At 48.3% G+C, this 22,103-nt stretch overlaps 2 protein-coding genes across 7 annotated transcripts in view; one reads left to right on the top strand and one right to left on the bottom strand.

The window, feature by feature from the left end:
* Window positions 1–6,288, top strand: part of NINJ2 (ninjurin 2) — a 43,255-nt gene extending 36,967 nt beyond the window's left edge. For 2 of the 3 annotated variants that reach the window (XM_064421221.1, XM_064421222.1), the window contains exons 2-4: window positions 3,375–3,606; window positions 4,872–5,056; window positions 5,945–6,288. In XM_064421221.1, coding sequence (XP_064277291.1) covers window positions 3,375–3,606; window positions 4,872–5,035 — 396 coding nt within the window. In that variant the 3' untranslated portion in view covers window positions 5,036–5,056; window positions 5,945–6,288. Of the gene's footprint in view, window positions 1–1,759; window positions 1,783–3,374; window positions 3,607–4,871; window positions 5,057–5,944 lie in introns of those variants that run through there. The other variant, XM_064421220.1, reaches the window with a different exon arrangement.
* Window positions 6,289–7,621: 1,333 nt separating this feature from the next.
* B4GALNT3 (beta-1,4-N-acetyl-galactosaminyltransferase 3) overlaps window positions 7,622–22,103 on the bottom strand; it is a 64,915-nt gene continuing 50,433 nt past the window's right edge. For all 4 annotated transcript variants that reach the window (XM_064421205.1, XM_064421206.1, XM_064421207.1 and 1 more), the window contains exons 10-20: window positions 20,627–20,770; window positions 20,125–20,234; window positions 19,561–19,661; window positions 18,850–18,926; window positions 17,260–18,259; window positions 15,879–16,177; window positions 15,345–15,498; window positions 14,590–14,662; window positions 13,988–14,141; window positions 13,149–13,275; window positions 7,622–12,383 (exon numbers count right to left, since the gene is read on the bottom strand). In XM_064421205.1, coding sequence (XP_064277275.1) covers window positions 12,275–12,383; window positions 13,149–13,275; window positions 13,988–14,141; window positions 14,590–14,662; window positions 15,345–15,498; window positions 15,879–16,177; window positions 17,260–18,259; window positions 18,850–18,926; window positions 19,561–19,661; window positions 20,125–20,234; window positions 20,627–20,770 — 2,348 coding nt within the window. In that variant the 3' untranslated portion in view covers window positions 7,622–12,274. The remainder of the gene's footprint in view (window positions 12,384–13,148; window positions 13,276–13,987; window positions 14,142–14,589; window positions 14,663–15,344; window positions 15,499–15,878; window positions 16,178–17,259; window positions 18,260–18,849; window positions 18,927–19,560; window positions 19,662–20,124; window positions 20,235–20,626; window positions 20,771–22,103) is intronic.

Here is a 22,103-nt window from a genome sequence, read left to right as displayed (position 1 = left end):
AAATCCCAAAGAATTTCTCTTGAAAACTAATTTTAGTGGAAATTTTTCAGGTAGTTTCAGTCAGTTGTGGAGCTCAGCATACCTTCTGTTACTAGAGTCTGATTTCACAGGCCTGGGAACCTGAGAGCTCCCTACAGCAAAACCAGAGGGAAAGTTGAAAAATAAATTTTTTAAATTCCATTATTTTTCTGCAGTGATATTGATCCTTTTTCCCATAAAAATTCCTACAAAAATTAAAAATAAAAATAGAAGTGGGAGCTAAATACCTGTGTATATGTGCATACTTTTGAGTAGGAATTAAGCCTTTGACTTAGAAAACATAGATGGGTGCCTCACTCAGCCCCTGAGGGGATCTGTATTGCTGTGCCATGTTTACACAAGAGAAAAAGGAAAGGGGATTTGCCTGGGATCAGGCTGAAGCCAGCAGGGTCCTTGCAGGGAGAGAGGCTGCCTCAAAGGAAAAGATAAAACATCCAGAAATGGGACACAGGAAAGCAGCTCCAACAGCAGTTCATCCAGCACTGTTGTATGATTGAGATGGAATTGTTCAGGTCCTAATTTCCCTGCTCTTAGTAAGTGGGCAATAGTGACAGAACCCCTCTGAGGACAAAAGTGCTGTTTCCAGCAGATGTGCTGGCTCTGCAGCCACGCTTTCAGGATGGGCTCGGTGTCTGACTGCCAGATCCAGCTCTTTGATACATTACAGTGAAGAAAAGGCAATGATCTCCACTTTCCTAAGGGGAATCCTTTCAAAGTGACTAGAAAGTCACCAGCTCTAGACTGGTGGCATAAATCACTTTGGTGAGCCTTCAGGTATGTCCTGTGACTCCACTTAAGGCTCTGTTTGCCAAAAGGGAATCACTGAATCTCCTCAGTGATACCACATAACCTCTCATAGTTGCCTGGGCAATCCTCCTCCAGGGGAACCCAAGTTCCTGAGCTGCAGGATTTTATAGGACTGAATTTTGAAGAAAACAAAAGCAGAGATGGTCTTTGGAAAGCTTTGTGTGCATTCTGGCAGCTCAAAAAGAGTGTCACAGCCATGCATTCACACCCCACAAACAGTGGTTCACGGGTGACAGTTATGGCACTGGAATTCCCAAGCAAATCCCTCCTCCAGCATTAAGCCAAATGCCAGCTCTCTGAAGACTCCTGGTTTGTTTAAGCCTCTCATTTGAGACATTAGGCTTCCATTCTTAGCTGCTGGACTAGATGGAAAACTGAGGGCCAAATCCATAAAAAACCTGGATCTCTGTAACTTTTCCTTGCATCGTAAGGAGTCATGTGCCATGTGCTGGAGTGTGTCAAGAGAAGGGCCATGAAACTGGTGAAGGGACTAGAGCACAAATCTGATGAGGAGTGGCTGAGAGAGCTGGGGCTGCTCAGCCTGGAGAAGAGGAGGCTCAGGAGGGACCTTAAAGCTCCGTACAACTGCCTGAGAGGAGGCTGTAGCCAGGTGGGAGTTTGGGGGCTGCCCATCACAAATCTTCAGCTACCCAGATTCAAGTTTAGTGTCCAACTTCCACCATCCTTTCGCAGATCCTTCTGAATCTGCCTGGACTGACAGAATTTTGAGTCACACCTTTTCCATTGTGAAGGTCTTCCAGTTCCAGCTGCTCCACATAGGGGAGAAGCACCTGCCTGTGTTTTCATGTCCCAGATGGGAGCATGCCATCACACTCACCCATGTGAGAAAAGTCCATGTCAAAGCTATTTTCATTGCCTGATCATCTGGGACACAGAGCTCAGGACATTGCAACTCTGCCCCGTTTCACACTCCAGGTAAAGGACCATAAAGGCAGCTCAAAAGAATGATGTGTTTTTATTCAACAAGAGCTCCTGACTTGCTTTATTTTTCTCCACGTAAGCAGCCACAAACAGATGTCTCAGCCTCCTGGTACCAGTCACTCATTTAACAGCAGCTCTGCCCTGTTTGTACAGCGCCCTTGTTCTCAAACCCTTAACTCATCATTACACAGAGATAAACTATCAATGCTCAGCCTTGTGATGCTGCAAGGAGGGGGGCTGATTCTTCAGGAATAAGGAAAACAGCACATGAGAGGGATCAAATCACCAACCCTGCACAATTTGGTATTAGTTCCTCTCTGTTCCGACAGGATCACATGTTTTTAAGCCATCTAAGGGGGAGCAGTCCCTCAAGACAGGTTTTTTAAATGCATTCACAGAACATGACCTTTTGCTGGCCTCCTCTCCTCAAAATGCCTCTATTCTGCCCCTGACACCACACTGTAATAGTTAAGTCTCAAATACCTACACATGGCCTTGGAGTTTTTACCAGTTCTTTAGACTTCTACTTTTACTTCCTTCCAGTATCTTTCACCTTCCACCTTCCAGAGCAAGAAAGGCTTTGCAAAGGAACCACGTAACCACAGGAATGTCACTGTCAGACACTGTAAGAACTAAACGCTTTGAGCTATCACATTAAAAAAACCCCAACCAGCTGTTCCTCATTTGACTTTTCAGACCCTTCACCAGCTCCACTGCCCATCTCTGGACTTGCTCCAGCAGCTCAGTGTCCTTCTTGGACTGGAAAGGGACAAAAACTGAACCCAGGATTTGAGGTGCAGCCTCACCAGTGCCCAGTACAGGGGGGCGATCCCTTCCCTGGTCCTGCTGGCCACACTGTTTCTGATACAGGCCAGGATGTCATTTGCCTTCTTGGCCACCCAGGCACACTGATGGCTCGTGTTCAGCTGGCATCTCCAGGTCCTTTTCCACCAGGCAACCTTCCACCCTCTCTTCCCCAAGTGTGTAGTGCTTCATGGAGTTGTGACCCAGGTGCAGGACCCAGCTCTTTATCTTGCTCAACCTCACACAACTGGCCTCAGCCCCTTGATCCAGCCCCTGCAGATCCCTCTGCAGAGCCTTTCTACCCCAAAGCAGGTCAACGCTGCCACCCAGCCTGGTGTTGCCTGCAAACTGAGGGTGCACTCCATCCTCTCATCCAGATCATTGGTAATGATATTAAACACAACACCCAACCCAAAGAGAAGATCTGTCTCTAATCCCCTGTGAGTTTGAGTCTTGTCTATGTCCTGAAGGAAGAGAATTTAATATTGCTTGCAAAATCCCTGGCTTTTGGATAATCTATATTATTGTAATTCTGGAGAGGCTTGTTTTTCATAAAAATATAATTATTTTTTTTTAACCTTGTTGAGCTCTTGATCACAGCAAGCATCTTGTGCCTATTAATACCATGAGGCAACTGTGAGGAGAAACTGGGTACTCTCAACACTTTTAAAAACATGCAACTTTGACTCCTTCCCAGGCTTTCTAGATAAACCCCAGGGAGAAGACAGCATCCCACTGGACACAGGTGTCTGTTGGTTTAGTGATTCCTCCTGTCTCCCCAGGGCATGAACCCTCACCTCCGGATCCACGGGCCGATGAACATCAACCACTACGCGACCAAGAAGAGCGTGGCAGAGAGCATGCTGGACGTGGCGTTGTTCATGGCCAACGTCACCCAGCTCAAAGCTGTGCTGGAGCAGGGCACGTCCTTCCAGTACTACGCCACCCTCATCGTGCTCATCAGCATCTCCCTCTTCTTCCAGGTGATGATTGGGATTCTCCTTATCATCACTGGTAAGGTGGCCACCAAGGCGTGTGCACCCTGCAGATGGGCTGGCGTGGGGGTGGAAGGGAGAAGCTTCTTTTCCCCCAAACCATTCCCCTCTGGCTCCATCCAGGGCTGGATGTGGGTGGTAGGGGGGTCAGTATTACTTGTGGGTGGGTTGTTTCTCGTTTGCACATCTCTGAGCACAACTCTTCCTTCACTTTCCCACTGCTGAGCCCCTGTTCCAGTGAAAGAGTGGGGATTTGGCCAGGATGGGCCTCTTGCTGCCCCTACTGTTATGTGCTCCTTCATACAGCTCTTGCAGACACTACATTTTAGCTGTATTTTACATCTTACTTCATCTGGGACTTAACAGAACAATTTTAGCAGAGCTACTCCCTATATTTACCTCACATTTAACCAATCCCACAGTTTTCTTAGTGCCCTACAGACAGTACATTAACACCAGCATTAGTTTGCTGGTGCTTGCTCAGTGCTCCATCTGATACAGGACTTGCTGTATTTCAGTCTCCAACAGATCCCCAGTATTAAAAACCTGCAAAATTCTGCATTTTCTTGAATATCCTACAGGGGTTTTTATGGGGGACAGAGGATTGGGGGCTTTGAAAAATCTGTGACATGTTCCTTCCCCTGTCATACACACCACAGCCTTTCCTGGTGGCAGCTGTGATGGCTGGAGCCAGCTGGGAGGAGAAAGGGGACAAGTGACCACAGCATGGCTGCTGTTTGCATAGCTTATTGGCCAGACAGCCCTGGTGACCAGGGTATTGCTGTGTCTGAAGGCATCCATGTCCATCAGCCAGGACTGACCCCATCCATGTACCCAGGGCTGAGAGCTGTGTCACCACATAGGTCAGGTCTGGGTGTCAGGGGGGAACTGGCCTCCAAGTGCAAGCAGAGCATTGCTGCCCTTGTTCCCTGTGTCCCACAGCCTGCCCTCACCATGGCAGTGCTGGGGGGACCATGGCATCTGTGTGGCTAGCGTGCAGCAGTAACTTCCCTATTTAGTGTTGACCCATTGCAGGACCACGGCACCTCCACGGCAAAACAAAGAATTTTGCCAAAAAATCAAAACAAGATTTTTTTTTCTCTGCTCTAGCCTTCTATCCTGGAGCAAGATGTGACTCCTGTAGCATTCCTGTAACTACTCCCTCTGCTTTGTGGCCTCAGCACTCAGGGGCACCATGAACATTTATCAGGCAGGGGAAGCTTGCAGGAGCTGACTTGGAGTCAGCCTGCAAACCCCTTTTTCTTTTTGCATTGTATGGCACAGCTCGTTTGAACCTGAATGATATTGCAAAGCAACCACGCCTGAACATACTCAACAACGCTGCCACAGCTCTCATCTTCATCACAGTCATCCTCAACATCTTCATCACAGCCTTTGGGGTGCAGAAGACTGGCCTCTACCCTGGCAGGAATTTTGGACCTTATTAACTCATGGGGCAATGGACTCAGGTGAGAAAGGGTGAGCTCCCATCACTGCCAGCCCCTGGGAGGGCTCTCAGTCTCAGAAAACATCACTGCAAGGTGATGTTGACAAATTAACAAAGCCCTTCCAGAGGCACTTTGCTGTCCCACAAAAACCGGCAGCCATTGAACAAATTCTCTCAGAGGAGGAGCAGCTCTCCTCACTTGGTGTCTAAAGCAAGAACACCAAACATCCCAGCTGCTGGGGTTTATCAGAAGCAAGTGGTTTTTGGGAGGCTGCAGAGCTCATGCTAGATATCAACAGCAGTTATGGATGGGAGCTAATGCTGGGGAAGAAAACTAGGTGTGTTCTGGGAGGAGTCCCAAAACAGCAGCACCATCTGAGCAGAGGAAAAGGAACATGCTGGGCAAGGCAGTGGGGAGAAGAGCTCTTTACAACAGCCAGTGTAGTTTGGCAGGGACTGTTTTAAGCACCTAATGCTCATTTTCAAGGAAGCCCTGTAAATAAGAATTCATCCAAATAGCTGGGTTTCCATGTCATGTCAGTGAGGGAATGACATGTTCTTAACACAAAAGCACTTTAGCTCAAGAAGCAAAATTAACATTTCTTGTTTACATGACCTGCAAAATGTAAACACAGTTTAAATGCCACATACCAGGGCAACAGCCAACAAGAAAGCTCAACAGACACATGCTATGGTGAGGATTGATCCAAATGCCAAAAGCCTCTACAGAAACATTGCTGGGATTGGGATTGCTGGTTTGGGATGCAGAGAGGGGTGAGTGCTGAAGAGCAGCACCCCACATGTGTAGGGGCAGTTGTGGTGTCGAGCAGTGGCTGTGCCTGCTCCTCTCTGGCCATGCACACAGAGGAGCCTGAGGTGACCTTACCAGAGTTTCTTCTCTTCCCTGCAGGACCTGAGCAGTGCAGCTCTCCTCCACGTTTCCACTGACCTCAGCAGGAGCCCATGGATGAATTCAGAAAACTGGGTTAAACTTCAAAACTCTGTGTGTATCATAGCAGACTGACCCCTTGCTGTAATGCTTTTGCAGTTCTGAGGGGCAGGAATATTGTCTTTCCAACCTAGAACAAACTTTGCAAGAGAAAAGTGCAGGAACAGCAGCAGGTATACATTTTGAAAGTACAGTTCTGTAAATCTCTTTTCTTATTTTAGCTGCCTGCTTCACATATATTAGCTTATTTGATAGAGAAGACTGAATGAATTACTTTGTAGGCTAAATAAATAAGTCCAGATTTTTTTTGTCTCAAACATAAGTTGATGTCCTTAAAGCAATTCTATGTAATAGTTTACCTCCCACATGTTGGAATGGATTTCTCAAACTAAAAAATAAGTTTTCCTAGGAGGATAGAATGGTGTGTGTACATGAAGATAGCCAGAACCAGTTCAGATGTTTTCCTAGTTGTTTAAAATTAAATGTAACATAGTTAAGAAAACAATCAGATATTTCCAGCCCTGGAATATTAACAAGGACAGAAAATAGTTATTGCGGTCTGATGTTATCATCAGTGACCAATCAGGAATTATGTCAGAATAGCCTGACAATACTTACTAGAAAATGAAGAAACATTATACATAAGGACACAGCCTAGACTTATTGCTGCAATGAAAAATTACAGTTGAATAGCTTATTTTATTTTAAAAATCACTATTATGATTTATTCTTATAACTAATATAAATGTTTCTAAATGTATTTGGTTTATAATGACAGCTCTGGTAATTCTCTTGTATTAGAACCATTTGTTTCTGTAAGAAAAAAATCCTTTGAATTAATGAGTTTCAAGATTTTTACGAAAGAGTAAAAATTTTCAATCCTAAATTTTTTAACTCAATGGTCATGCTGAAAAATGGTATTTTAATAGCCTTATGTAAGCCTATTTGAATAATTACATGTTCTTTTGATTATTAAATGATTTTTCCATTCTACTGCAGAATCACAGTTTAATATGCACTTCTCATTTTGAATATCCTTGCCACCCCTGAGACAGAAATGCCACGAAAGCATCCTCACATCAGTCTTCAGGAGCTACTGGGAGTATCTGACACTGAGATACAGATTTCATTTGTATTTGTCTCTACAAACCAAATTTGTGTCAGTCACATGTGGTACTTTTTTTGAGAGGGTGTGAATGATCTTGCCCACCAACTGGTGTGTAAGGCCACTGGCCAGCAGCAGCCCAGCACCCGAAACTGACAGTGACTTTTTTGAGCTGAAGGGAAATTCCATAATAAGGGTAGGGTGGAAAATACTAGTTATGTATTTACCAGAACCTGAAGTGGTAAAGCTGAGCACAGTCTGAGATCTGTTAGGTGAAGCAGGCAGAGACTTGTCCTCCGCTTCTTCTTGGGGATGACAGGTCTGAGTGACTCTGAGTTTGCTGCTCAACTTGGTCCTCAGTCTTTGCTTTGACTGGCAGCAGGGAGGGGTGGATGTTTCTGGGAAGCCTGTTATCCTGCCTCCTTCAGAAAAATGCTTCCTTCTAGAGGCAGAGGTGGAATGAGTTGTAGGCACAGCAAAACCACAAGCCAAGGGCTGCCAGCCACTATTGCCTGGCTGGGTTTGTGGAAAAGTAAAAAATTACATATCCTGCATGAAGACCCCAAACCCCAACACTCACTGCTTCATGGAGCAGGAGGCAAAGCAATTAGCATTGATGACTGAATGTAAAGAGAGGGAAAAATATAAAAGGTTCAGCTGGGAAAGAAGCAGTGAGGGCAATTTCATTGCCAGATCTTAATTTTATCATTGTTTCAGAGAGCTACTGGATCGGGTATGGCAGCACATGAGGCCTGCATGAGCAGAGGGGGCTCCCTGCCACTCATCCCAGGCTAGCAAAGGCTGGCAGCACACTGGAATACTTTCTCTCCATCTCCTTTCATATTAATAATTTCTTGTTATAGTGAAATCATACTCATTAGCAAACTTGGCTGCCTCTTCCACTCTTTCTGTGTGACTCCCATTGCTGCCAAGCTTTTTATACTCTAAGAAGGCACAGTTGAAATGAAGACGGGCCAAAATTGAATTCAGATAAGCAGTTGCTGTGAAAGAGCTGACCTCCCATTTGCAAAGGTCTAGGCTCCCACCTGTGGTCTTCTCCAGGAACTGTCCTCTGCTTGCCAGGAGAGCCACTGTGTTTTCCACATTCTCTCATCACATCACACATGCTTTTCTGGAATGTGTATTTGTCCACTGTTTCCACCTTGTTTCACATGATAAACCCATATAGACAGGAGGAGAATTGTTTTGTTGCCATCCCATTTTCCACAGATCTGGAGGGGACTGAAGCAGGGCTAACCTTGCCCACTGCATCTCCCACTCACCCCTTGCTGCAGAGCTCTTGCTGGCTTGGGCTGAGTGATCTCTCTGGTACTGCCTGTGCTTTCAGCTAATGAAGACAAGAGGAGCACACCTGGATTCTAATTCCTGCTGCACAGTGACGCAGGTGCAAGTGAACACACAGACAGAAGAGAGCTCTTGTAGGAAGACAATGTATTTATAAAACACAAGGGAGAATTTGTTGTATATCCCCCAGCTCCAACAGAAAGGTGGCCCAGGAGTCGTCTTGAAGGCACAGAGCCACTTTAAGGCAGGTACAAGTCAGATTTTCAACACAAGGCATCTGTATCTAAAAAACAATCAACTTCAGACATTTGTAGGCAATGAGGAAAGATGTCCAAGCCGGGCAAACATTAAGACAATGATGAAACAAATAATAATTTTCACACAATACATTTGCTCAGATTAAAAGCCAGCCCTTCTTCATTCCCTTGATGACCTGCAAAGCAAGCCTGAGCACCAGTCCTGAATACAGAGTCACATTTGTAGGCAGAGCCCCCTTGCTCTGCACCTCACATTTGGTGGCCCAGACTCCCCTACCCCGGAGAAGGTCTCTTTTGCATTGTCCATCATATCCCAGCCACAGAGCTTCCGGAGCAGCTTGCTCCTGGCCTGGTGCAAGGAAAATCCTCTGCAACTGACTTCCTCCAGCTGGCCAAGCAGGACACAGCCAGGATGCACATGAAGGCCAGAAACTCCAGCACAGCTTCCTAAAAAGATCCTGATGACAGAAATGTGACCAACTGTTGAGGGGAGTCAGCTTCCTGGCCATGTCCTTTCACTGCATAGCTGAGGGACCTACTCCTGCTGTGCTTCCTGCTCTCCCCCTCTCTGTGACTCTGTCTGGGGAGAAAAACTGCAGCTTGCTTTGGAAGAGGGGCAGCAGCCTCAGAGTGAAGCCCAGCACTGCTCCTGCAAGGTTTGCTGCTGGCCAGTAAACTGGGGAGTGTGGAGCCCCTTCTCTCCCTACACCCTGCAGTGAGGTCTCTGAGCATGTGGGCTGGAAGACAGTTTTTATTCCCATGGGCTCTCCAAGCTCCTCCATAGAGGCTGCCTGCTAGTGCCAATTAGTATTAATCACATTTACTACTTGCTTGGATACCAACTGAGTATTCCCACTGGAAGGGAAGAACATTTGAGATGGTAGCTTTGACAGTGGGGAAACTGGCCACTAGGAAACTGGACTGAAAACCAGGAACTCCTTACATCTCCATCAAGGAGTCCTCACGAGGTAGTTCTGCTCACCACTGGCCTGGGTTATAAAGTGTGAAGGAATTGGAGTCACAGCTGAAAAATGGGGGCAAAATCCTCAAATTCTCCTGGCAGTGCTGCACTGAGGGGTGCACCCTACTGTCCAGTCCACTCTTCCTGGCTGTCCTGTGTGGTGGGGAAGACTCATGGCATTTATGCCAAGTGAGTTACTTCTAATTCTTGCCAGTGTCCGCAGATGGAAGGCCAGGTGCTAATGTCAGTTGCTGCAGACCACATCCACAGCCAGATGTGAAAGCACAAGGTACAAACAACTCCTCCTTCCCGTGCCTGACTTCCAGGCTGCCTCCGAATCCAGCAGATCTCCATGTGCATACCACTGTGGTGTTCCCAGTGTGATGGGCCCAGACAGCTGCTGCTGCTGACGCCCGGCCGCGTCCGGGCACTCGCCCTCCCAACAGCCTCTCCCCATTCCACAGGCATTGCGTGACACAGCCAGCCTGGACAGGCTGTGCAGGCACGGTCCTGGAGCCTGGAAAGCAGCTCACCTACACACTCGTGGAGCTGTGCCTGTGTCTGAGGGAAGCACAGGCTCCGGCTTGCACTGAGAGCATGACTGACACTGCACATTCCAGGGAGAAGCAGAGCTTATTGCAACATTGCATCACAGGGCTCTGGTCTCCCAAACTCCTATAATACTTTAAAAAAAAAATAGAAAAAAAGTATTGACTGCTGTCAGCCTTTTCCCTATCACCTCAACTGCCATGATTTAATTTCTTAGTATCTGCATGGATATTTTCTCTCAATAGGAAGACTGCTCTGGCTTGGGCAGCTGGCTAAGGCTGCCTCTTCTGGGATATTCAGTGTCTCCATGGATTCACAGACACAGCCATCTCCTGTCTACTTCTCACCACAGCTCCACACTGCACAGCAGAACTTTCTGGTATCTGGTTGACTTTTTCTAAATCCATCACTCACAAAAGCCAGACTGATGCAAACAGATGATTTGACATGATTTCTATCTCACGTGCCAGAACTTGTATGTTCAATTTTCTACTGCAATGGCAGAACTTGATGGACTCATCAAGCACCACAGACACAATAATAAATCAATGCCTATTCTGAATTGGCATCGACCATCAGCAAAGAGCAGAAAAGTCTAGTACCAGTCAGCTTTGCTTGTATTCTGCATACATCCATTACTCCTTCCCAGAACTCTCCACAGAACTGGGCACCACGAGCAGCGTCCTATGTCACACTCTCCCCTCAAGCTTCAGCAATTTTCAGCATAGTTGGGGACACTGAAGCTGCAGTGTAAAGCACTGAGTCAGCTGGGATTTCTGGGTTTACATAGTCTTCTAAAATGGTTACAGGGTAAAAAAAAATCTTGCCTTACATTAACAAGAGTTTTAGGGGATGAGACTTCCCTGTAGCACCAGGCCAGCTGTTCTTCCATCAATGACAGCATGGGTTTGCCCATCCTTTTGTTCACACAATGCCCTTCTGTCCTCACTGCTGGTTACACCCAGTTCATGTGCCAAGACCTGAGGCCACCTCCTCTGTACCAGGCCAGAGCTGCCAGGGCTGTTCCAGAGATGAAGCACCAAAAGCTGTGCTGGTTCTCCAACCAAGAAGCCTGCTCTATACTTAAGAGTCAAACCATGACAAGACACAACTGAGAGGCCATAACTTATTAAATTAACTTTTAGATGCTGCATAAATGTACAGGATTTTGAGAGCAGAAGACTGCCTCCTCTTCTGACAAATCACAATACTTCAACTAATAAAATATTGCCACTTCTTCCCTGTTAGGGTTTCCCTGATATTGCTAGGACAAACACATGTCTGTCAGATAAGGCTGCAAAGTTCCTCCTGAGATGCTCTGTTAGCTTCTCTGTATAGACCCTCCACTACCCTCAGGCAGTGTGTCAATAATTCAGGTGGAATTGTCACATCACCCTTGCCAGCTCACCCAGCTACAGGCAAACGTGGCTCCTGTAAGGGAAATGTATTTGCAACTCCATCCACAGCCCATAATTTGCTCAACACGAGCACAATTTTTCATAATGACCAAACTGAAAAGCACAGAGAAACATCTAAGCACCAGCAGCCTAAAGTGCTTATGAGCTCCTCTGCATCCAGATTTCCTTAAGTCAGCACATGGGCACGTGGGTGCAATACAGATCAGAGAACTTTGGTCTCCTGTCCAAAATAATGGGTACTGGAGAGATGGCAAAGGAGAGGAAATAGGGACGGTTGTGAGTTCTTTGCTATTTTTTTTTTCCATTCAAGTTTTGAAAGAGAAGCCGCACTGCTCTAAACAAACCATTCTAGGCTTAGCTGGGATTTGTGTCTGTTTGGTGCAAGACTCAACAGGAAACAGGGCACCTCTCCCACTGTACCTTCCACCAGACTGCATGGCAGGAAATACAAGTGCTTCCCTTGACACCTCTGCTGCACGCCTTCCCAGCCACACGCGGATCCCGTGTCTCACATGCAGCGGCTGACAAGAGAAGCTCCCTCTCCACTAGCCTGATCACCCCTTCCTCAGCTGTGCCATGCCATCACAGGTCTCTGGAGGCATTGGAAGAGTTTGGGCACTCGGCTGCATGCCCCAGTAAAGTGCACATCTGGATGAGATGGTGGACAGCGCTGCCAAACAGCTCTGGGGTTGAAGGCTACGCTGTCTTCAGCTGGCGCCGGTTCCACATGCCCCGCTTTGAGTGAAACCAGTGGAAGAAGTTCCTCAGGGAGAGACGCTCCACTTCCAGCCCAGCCTGTAAGATCCTGGCAGACAGAAGAGGAGACTCAGGGAAAATTTCATCACAAAGACACTGATGGACTCAGCCCCAGGAAAACTCTTAAGTTGTGCTGTTGACAAGGGACTGCAAGCAAATTGGGTATCCAGAATAGCTCAGGGGTATCCCGTATCCGTAAGCAGGAGGCTAATGACACTTTCTGAGTGTTTATGCACCCTTGAGTGCAGGACTAGTCAAGAGTGCCTGCATATGCCAAGATAGGAGGAAAGATGACTGGCAGCACTGGATTGCAGTCAGCTGACAGGAAAGACAGGACAGGGCCCAAACCCTACAACTACAAAGCCAGAGGCTCAGGATTTGTGCATCCCTCATCACAAAATCCTCAGAAATTTGAAATGTACCTCATGACCTTTAAATGCCTCTCCACCAGCTAGTCTTCATGGCTAAATGTTATATGGGAAATGTGAGGGCTCACACTGTGCTCTGGGTGCCTGAAAAGGACCAAGTCTTCACAATCACCAGGGCCTAATCTGCAGGAGACCAACCAGCAGTGTGGCTAGAAGGCAGCAGAAAACAGCTCTTCTCTTATTAGTGGCTGCAACAGAGTGTTTGTGTCTCCTCACCTATTAGGTCTGAGGTCAGTATATGCTCAAAGACTCTCCCTCACTGGCCAAGGTTATGGTGGCAGTAGTCATCTCAACCTCCTTAGAACCCCACTCCCATGGTCATTGGTTCTCCAGGATCTGATGGGCTTCCCCTCCTGAGCACTTGAACAATGACAGTGAATGCCTACCTGTCGAGGAGTTCCCAGTCCTCTCCTCCCCAGCGGTCCCGAAACTCTTTTGTGTTCATGCCTCCAATTTTGTCCAGGTCAGACTTGTATATGCCCAGGAGACCAAACCCATTCACCTCCCAGTAGCCTGAGGAGAGCGCAAAAGAGGCACAGCTTTGTTGAGGTTTTGAAACATTGATGGCTCCAGCAGAGCTGCTGGAGTGAGACTCAAGCTACTTTTAGCACAATGTTGACACCAGGGAGTAAACTCAGCACCAAGGCAGAGCCAACCATGCCAACCAGCTTTGGGAATGAGAAAGGCTTGTGGACAGACAGCATGGTCTGTCCCATCAACTTCTTAGCAGAGCCTCTCACATCTCCTGTCTGGCAACACAATTCCTGGACTGTCCCAGCTCTCAGGGTTGTCCCTGTGCCTAGATGGCTCAGGATGGCCACCTCTGTCTAAAGGAAACCCTATGCTGTACCACTTTTCTCCCTCCAACTTGGCTTGGTTTCCCTCACCCCTGGTCTACCAGCTCTCCTCAGGACAGGCTGTGCCCCCTCACAAAAGAGAGATATGGACAAACAGGAATAAATGACACTTTTTCCAAGGTCCTCAAATCCATAAAGAGCCCTGGGAGACAACCAGGAGAAACATCAGAAAAAGGGCTCTGCTAGCTTTTTGATCTCAAATTTCAGGTACCTGATGCTGTTAAACCCCATTCTCGTCTAATACATACACTCACCCTGTGGACTTGGAAGTACCTCAAGCTCCAGACCCTGACAGTGCCAGAGGAACAAATGCAGATGAGGCAGACACTTCCTTCTTTCCCCATTTCCCAGAGTCTGAGCCCTCTTACCATCGGGCCACTGTGGGGACATCCCGCAGTGCAGCCTCATGACCATGGGTGCAAAGGCCATCTTGCCTTCCACGCAGTGCTTCCTGATTGAATCAATGACTCCAGCTGGGAAGTGGATGTGCAGGTCACACAGGAAGACAATGCTGTGCGGGTCCTGGAACAATTGTACCAATTGGGAAAAAAACAGGTTGACTTTCAGTAAATACTTCTTGAGGGGCAGGAAAACAGAAACATGGGAGTCAAAATCTCATTACTGCATCAGAAACTGAGATCCCTTGGGCTGGCTAAATGTCCACTGGCTGATCAGTGTTGAGTGTGAAATAGCATGACTGTGACCTGGCAGAGCCAGGATCACAAAGCTGCTACTGCTGACTTCCCTCCTGTCTGACAGTCCCAGCACATGGACCAAGAATCAAACAGAGCACAGACTCCTCAGAATAAAGAGACCTTTACTCTGGAAGGAGAGGAAACATATCTACATTTTAACTGGTCTGCTAGGCTATTCCCTTCCCTAAAAACCAGCGTGTTCAGTACCAAAGGCAGTGGCAACACCAGACACATACTACAAACCCCTCTGCCCACCCAAGGCCCCCCAGACTCACCGTTATGAGGTCTATCCCCGCCTGCAGCCCAGCAGAACGCTCAAAATTCCCTGTCAGCTTCAGGTACTGATAGCTGGGGGTCAGAGGAAAGGGAATTTCAGTGGCACAGAAGGCACGGCAGGCAGTGCCACACAGCACTGGGCCATAGAGCTGCCCTTGCTTCATGTACCCTCTGAAGCAGAGGAAATCTTTGCTGGGGGACTGCATAAGCCCAGCACTGCTCCCTGTCCCAGTCTGCCCAGAGAGTCTTGCCCCTGAACAGAGCCAGCAAAACTCTTCTCAGCTCCAGCCCAGCTCTGTCCTAGGACTAGACCTGGAAACCCCTGGCATGTAATGGAAATGACCAGCCAAAGCCGATTCAGATCAGAGCAAGGTCATTCCAGCAAACTGAAGTCTCCATGCTATCTGTCCCACCTCTCAGAGCTTTCTTATCTTTTTTGTCCTCCCCTTGCCCCATCACTGGGAGACTTGCTTTCTCTTCTCTCTTGCAATCTTGAAAAAAGAGACAATAAATTCAATAAATTTAGCTGGAAGACTACACTAGGTATTGCTTTACACTTTCCTAACAGTGTTCCATGCATAGATATGTATGCACATCAAAAACATGCTGTGTAGGTGCAAGGTCTGGATGGATGGTGTCTGTGGTGCTCCAGCTGCAGCAGGCTGTGGCTGGTGAACACACAGAGACTGCCAAATGTGCTGTTTGCAGGCTTATGTGTGTGAGTGGCTTTTTGTCACCAAGCAGTACTCCCAACCTGTGCAAGGTAGATCTTTTCAGAGCCTTCTCCACATCCATGTCATCGCTGCTGTAGTCTGTGATGATGACACTGAAGTGGGGATCCTTGGTGACTCGGAACAGCTCTTCCATGTCAGAGATGAACTGCAGTACCCAACGTGCCTGGTTCTTCACTGGTTGTATTGCAACAGGGAGAGAATCAAAGCAAGCTGATTTAAATGGTGGTGTCTTTTCTCAACAAGCAAGGCTTCTTGCCATCTGTTAAACCTCAACAACCTTTCAGGGATGATGTAATAGGCCTAGGCTGAAAATTGGTCCACAGAGCCAAGGAATCAGTGTGGGTTCTTCCCCACCATGTGACAGGGGTTTTCTCTGAGATTACAAGCCATGGCTGCTTGGGCCCTACCATATTTTTGAGGGTATTTAACTTGGGAGACAACAGAAATGGAAAGTGACCCAAGTAAGACGGCTGAGACTGGCTCAGACCCACTGCCCTCATGGGAACCACCCACCGTGCCACCCCTCGATGTCCTGGGGAGGCAGATCCCCTTACCTGGCACCACGAAGTGCACCACGGCCTGGTGGTTCCAGGAAAACCCCTGGGGCCAGCACAGCTCTGGCTCGCTGGCCGCGGCCATCAGGCGCCGCCGGCGGCCCCACACCAGGTTCCTCATCCTCCTCTCGTCCTCCTCGTGGCTGCCGCTGCCCTGCCAGCCCCGCGCGAAGACGTACTCGGAGAGGCGGACGCGCCGCTGGCCCTGCTCCAGCAGCTCCAGCTCCAGCAGGTAGCGGCTGCCCCGCATGCGGTCCTGCCGCTTCTCCACGTTCACGATGCGCTGCAGCTGGAAGCGCCTGCGGGACACGCGGCTGCAGTGGGCACATCCAGCCCCCATCCCTCCCCCAGCCCTGCTGGCTCCTTCCTTCGGGCCAGCACAAACCTTTCTGTCCCCAGCTCCCCCCCCCGCACTGCTTCCAAAGTTCCATGGGAATGGTTAGCACCTGTTTCTCCTAAATCCACAAGCAATGTGGGATTAGACCTGGGATTCCAGCCAAAAGAAAATATTTGGCAAGAGAAATGAAATAAAGGTGACACAGAAAATAACAAATGGGTCTGAATGATTGTGTAGGGCTGGTAATAGTGAGTGTATCCAACACCACCCACAATGATTTTGGCGCAAGGAGCATGTTTGGGCTGCTGAAACTGGCTCATGATAGCTTATCAAACAAGAATATGGAATAGGACTGAGCAATCCTACAGTAAAAACTGCCAGGAACTGTAGATTCAGAATGGTCAAAACTGGATAAAAAGCCAGGTCATGCCCTTTCAGATGATAACAAGAGTTTCTGTTATAAAACAGGCACTTGTGAGTTAAAAAACACAGAAAATCTTGTATTGGTCAGTTACACCTGGCTGTGACTGGTGTGACCCTGAAAAAGAAAATGCTATCTTAATATGTAGCATTAGGCCTATTTCCAGCAGGGATTAGAAGCTACTAACATTCATTCCATAAAACATCCAGGATATTGGTCACTTATGTATAGGAAGATTAACACCAACTGAAACCAGAAAAGACTAGTAAAAAAATTATAAAAATTAAGGCCAACCCAACAAAAGAGTCAGGAGTTAAGATTGTTTAGCTTATAGAGGCTAGAGGAAGTGTGTCTGTTTGCCAGAAGAGATAGTAAGTCTTGAGAAGAACCATACCAAGACTATGTAACAAAAGAGTACCAGCAAAAGCTGGTACCATTTCTCAGGAAAAAGAAGTGTGCCTGAAGTCCAGTGTTTTACACAGATTCTTTGCCTGAAATCTTATTTACCACATCTATAGTTCATCCTCTGATTCTCACCAGTTACTCACATAACAGGTATTCCCCATACAGCATGGTAAACCAACTCTGGAACAGTGCCCCTTGGTTTTCTCACTGCACCTTACCCTTTACTCCTCTGGTTGAGTTTCCTCAGGAAGACACGTGTAACTTCCAGGGCCTCCCTTTCTCTTAGCAGCAAATTTCCCGAGGTGTTGCACTTCAGGTCAATCCAGTCTGTGCGCAGCATATGGAAGTCCAGGTTGCTCATGCTGAAGGTCTGCTCCCAGTTGACTGCCTGGTCAAACACTGGTACGTAATCAAAATCCTCCTCATCCTCCTCCTCTGGCTCCCCATCCACCTCTTCCTCCTCTGCTGCTCCCCCAGACTTGCCCTTCAAAGGAGATGCCACCTGTGCCTCTCCTTCACCCACATCCCCATTGTTGGCCACCTTCTGCTCAGCAACGTAGGACTGCACCTGGCTCAGCCACTGTGGCAGCCCGGGCTGCTGGCTGGGGCTGGCAGCACTCACTGCCTGCCTCCTGGCTTTGCCAAAGACTGGGCCTCCTTTCCCGGCTGGCACGGTGCCTGCTGGCTGCAGCCTGTCCTTGGTGGTGCTGAGGTCTCCTCGAGGTCCTACACTGTTGGGAATTGTGACCCCTGAGTCCCTGGGGTGGCCAAGAGACTGCTGCCTTTCAGACACAGTCCTAGAAGGAGGGATTGTCCTTCTGAGAGGCACTCTTCCCTGGATGGCCCTGGCATGCTGCGGAGGACTCCTGGAATTGTCTTTGACGCCAGCTTTTAAACGGGGTCTCTTCGTTACTGGGTTTCCCTCTAGGCCAGTCAGGCTGAGGTTTTGGTTGGTAGAGGCCAGCATGGCTGATTTGATACCAGACCTTTTTGTCCTCCTCCTCCGTACCTCCTCTCCCGCATCATCACCCATGACAGAGAGGAGGCGGCGGCGCTCCCGGAGGGAATAGTCCTCGTGGATATTGTCACTGTCCAACACGCTGCTGGGAGCCTTGCCTGCTGGCCCTGCCCTCCCTGTGCCAGCGAGTTCAGGGGCACTGGTGCTCTCCACATCCTGCTCCTCGTACTGCAGGTCATCCAGGTTCCCCTCCTGGGAGCCTGCAGGATGAATCCAAGTTACATCTCTGGCATTCTCCCACTGTGCCTTCCCTGCCCAGGTACCCACCAGGCAGGGGAGCAGCTACTCCTCACCTCCTCTCAGTGTTGTCTCTCCTGCTCAGAGGGACAGGGATGCTCTCCAGGTAGGAGCTGTGCTCTTGCTGCCACCAGCCTCCTCAGCACCCATCACCCACCACTGCCAAAGGCTGTGGAGCTGTCTGGCTTTGCCGTTAGCTGTGGGTCTGGCCACAGCTCTGCAGGGCAGGTGTGACCATGGGCTGCCACGCTGCACACCTCTGGCTGCGTTACTCCTGCCCATGTTTTTGCTAGAATTGCACCTCAGCTAAGCTGTGGGCCTGAGAGTTGTCATGTTGTCTACTGCAGCCCACTGTTTGGTGAGCACCCAACCTGCCCTTAAGGAAAGTAAAAGTGGCAGTAAAAGTCTCCTCCCAGACACAGCAATCTGGCGGGGAAAGGCTGAGATTTCCTTGGCACGGAAAGTCAACAGCTTCCTTCAGCTGGTGCTGCAGGACCACACACAGAAGTGACAGATAAAAGGATCCTCTGGGTTCTGACATAAGGGCCCCTACCTGGTTGCTCTGTCTTTTCTCCAGAGTCCAGGCTCTTCTCTGGCCGATCCATTTTCATGTACTTGTAAAATCCAAATCTGCAGAGAGAAGAGCAAAACACAAGTTTGATGAAAGTTACATTGCCCTTTCCTGGAAGAAGGAAGAAGGTCCTGAGCAGAGTGAGGACATAATCAGCTACTTGACTGGGAAAGTGACCCTTTTTATCCTGCAAAAAGTCCTCCTGAATGGCTGGGAGTCCTTGCACAAGGTGTCTGTTGCAGTAGGGAGCATGCAAGTAGCAGCTCCCTTGTGGGGCCACCACTGGGATCTGGGCACCAGTGAAGATGAGTTACATGCATTTCTTCCCCCAGACAGAGGCCTCGTGGTGAGCATAGTTTTGGCTTTCACAGTGACAGCTATCAGGAGGCTCCAGCCACTTGCAGGCCAAGCTTGCTGGGAATATACTCCCTGATGTAAGAGAACAAACATGCTCTGACTCAGCTACTGGGCTAACAGTGCAAGAAAAGCGCTGGTAGTTTCCCCGTGAGACCCAAACATATTTTCACTTAAGTTATCAAAAGAAACTATAAATGCTTTAATGTTTTGCAAGACTTCAGGGATCTTTAAGAATTAAAAAAAAGTCCTACAGAAGTAAGCATGAAATTCCACACCAATTCCAGCCTTCAAGGTTCTCCCCACTCTGCCAGTAACCCCAAATTTACAGCATGCTACCTTTCCAAATAATAAGGGTTTTCCTGGTAGAAGCATTTGTTGTCTTTCTCCATGTGGCTCAGGCGGCTGTAATCATTTGGATAAACAAAGGATAAATGAACCTGTGAAGAAGAGGGAAAGATGAAGTGAAACCCTCATAAATGCCAGACATCAGTCACGAGGTGACCCAGACACAGCTGCAGGATAACCAGCCCTTTTTAGAGGGAGCAGGAGTTGCTCACACTTTCCCTCTCCAGGAGCAGGCTGTGAGAATGGAAGACAGAAGGAAGCATGCTAGGACACATGTATGTATGCACATGCCTTTTACCCTCCCCCTCAGCATTGGTCCACCTCTCTAACTGTGAGCTTAAGTCTTACAACAGTGTGAGAAATAAGTTGGAGAGAGGTGGCCAAGTCCTCCTGAAGAGATGTCCGTGGCTTTATTAATCCACACATACTACAGTCCCCGCCATGGAGAAGGAAATCCTCAGCCATTGTGAGACTCCCTGCAGAGGCAAGTTTAGGGATCTCTTCTTCCTCCTTGTGTATCCCTGGGCAAGCAGCAGGTTAAGCAATCCAACTTACGAACTGGAGCCCCTGGTAGCGCTGCAGAGGAAATCCATTGACCAGGTAGCTGGGCTTGTAGGGGCAGTCCGGCAGGGCCCGGCGCACACGAGACTTGCTGAGCAGAGGCACTGCACAGAAGGAACACACAGGCAAGGGCTGCAGGAGGAGCCCTGCTGCAGCCACGCACCAGCTTAGCTACTTCTGTGCCTGGGTTCTATTTATCCATGTGGAATAATAAGGAATAGATTAAACAAACTTTCTTGCACAGCTCAGCTCTTTACATTCCTTTAAGACGCTCACACAAAAATATGCTTGGGGATGTTGTTTGAGCTGGATGCCCAGAAAGAGGAGCTGGCTTTGCTCCACGCTTTGTCTCCTATTGATACTGTAGCTGCCCCTCTCTTTTGCACCAGGAATAAAAAAGCATGGCCTGGATAATTGCAGTGTAGGAGGACAATCCTTCCCAGCTGTGCCCCTGCATGGGCTGCAGTTACTTCCTCAGCTACTTTCCAAGTCTCACCTTCATAAAGAGTGTCCCGGGGGTCAGGCTTCAACATGTCAGCTGGGTGCACTGTGCTGCCAGGGCTGTCAGCAGCCCAGCTCCTGCGAGTGGCCAGTGTCTGCGGGATGTGCCCAACCTCATCCATCTTCAGAAGTGTCTCGTCTAGAGACCAGAGAGAGAACACAAGGGGGAGACAGGGGCTAATTGTTCCTTGTCCAAAAAAACACCTCTCTCCAGTGTCAGCCCTTTCCAAATGGCATTGCATCCGTGGCACTAATGCTGTCTCTGGCACAGGCAAAGGAAAGGCTCTGACCCAGAAATCTAGAGACAGAGAAGCTGTGGGGTGGGAACATGGCTTTCAATGAAAGCAAACACACACAGTGATGAGAAGTGGATGAAAATAACCTCCTGCCTTGGATACACCACCACTGGTGTGCTGAACAGGCTCCATGCTGGCAGGACCTACTGGATACCTCTGTATCGTTAGTATTAAGTTCCTTTTCAAAGGAGATGAAGAGAGATGAATGGGAGGAGAAACCTGAGGAGCAAAGGAAGGACCTTCAATGGCTGAGGAGGATGTTACTCCAGAAAGGGAATGAAGCCCCACAGCAAGCCAAGAACAACAGGAAGGTCAAACTCAAGACTTGGTACTGGTTACATTTTTCCTTGGGTGCTGCTGTTCACAGGACTTCATGTCTCCATGAATCTTACTCTAAAATGAGGGGAACTGAATAAATATCCATGAAGGAAAAGAAATATCCTGCCAAGGGCACTGGTGTGCAACTTTGGGGTACTGAACTACATGGGACCTCAGAAAGAATGGGATGTCATGTAATACAGCCAAAGGCTAATATGAACAAGAGAAAAAACTATGGGCAGAAGGCAACAGATAAAAATGAGACTGCAGCACTGCACCTAATCATGAGGGGATCTTCTGGAATGTCAGTCTTCTATTCTACAGGCAAAAGAAAAGAGCAGAAGGAAGAAGGATGAAGATGGAAGACCAAATGGAAAGCCTAGTCCTAGCCACATGGGAGGTTTCAGAAAATACAGCAGCAGGTTGTGATCCAAGACACAGCAAACAGATGCCTTGACTACATCAGGGAGTCTTCATGGCACAAAAGGGCTGGTATGAAAAAAAGCCCAGAAATGTTGGAAGGCAACAGCAACAGATATGGAAAGGGGGAATGCTGGCAGAGGAAAGTGATGCTGACAAAGCTGGGTAAGGGTAAACAAGACTAAGGAACTTCTTAACTGATAACACCATCACTTGATGTGCTAAGAAGGGTTTACAAAACAGGAGGGACTGGACTGATGTGTTTGAAGCAATCCAACACCAACTCAAAGAGACTTGAGGCTGGGACAGAAGAAAGCAGCATGCCCCCCCATCTCCAGTGAATCCTGTTGTGTTCAGGACCCAGAGTGAAAGCTGAAGTGCTAGAGCAGCCCCTTCTCCCTGGTTGTGTCCAGCTGGCAGCACACCCCAACAGATCTC

This window comes from Passer domesticus, chromosome 5 (genome assembly GCF_036417665.1).
Source record: "Passer domesticus isolate bPasDom1 chromosome 5, bPasDom1.hap1, whole genome shotgun sequence".
Classification (NCBI taxonomy): Eukaryota; Metazoa; Chordata; class Aves; order Passeriformes; family Passeridae; genus Passer; species Passer domesticus.
Note: the sequence above shows the minus strand (reverse complement) of the source record. Positions and strands in the feature narration are given on the sequence as shown.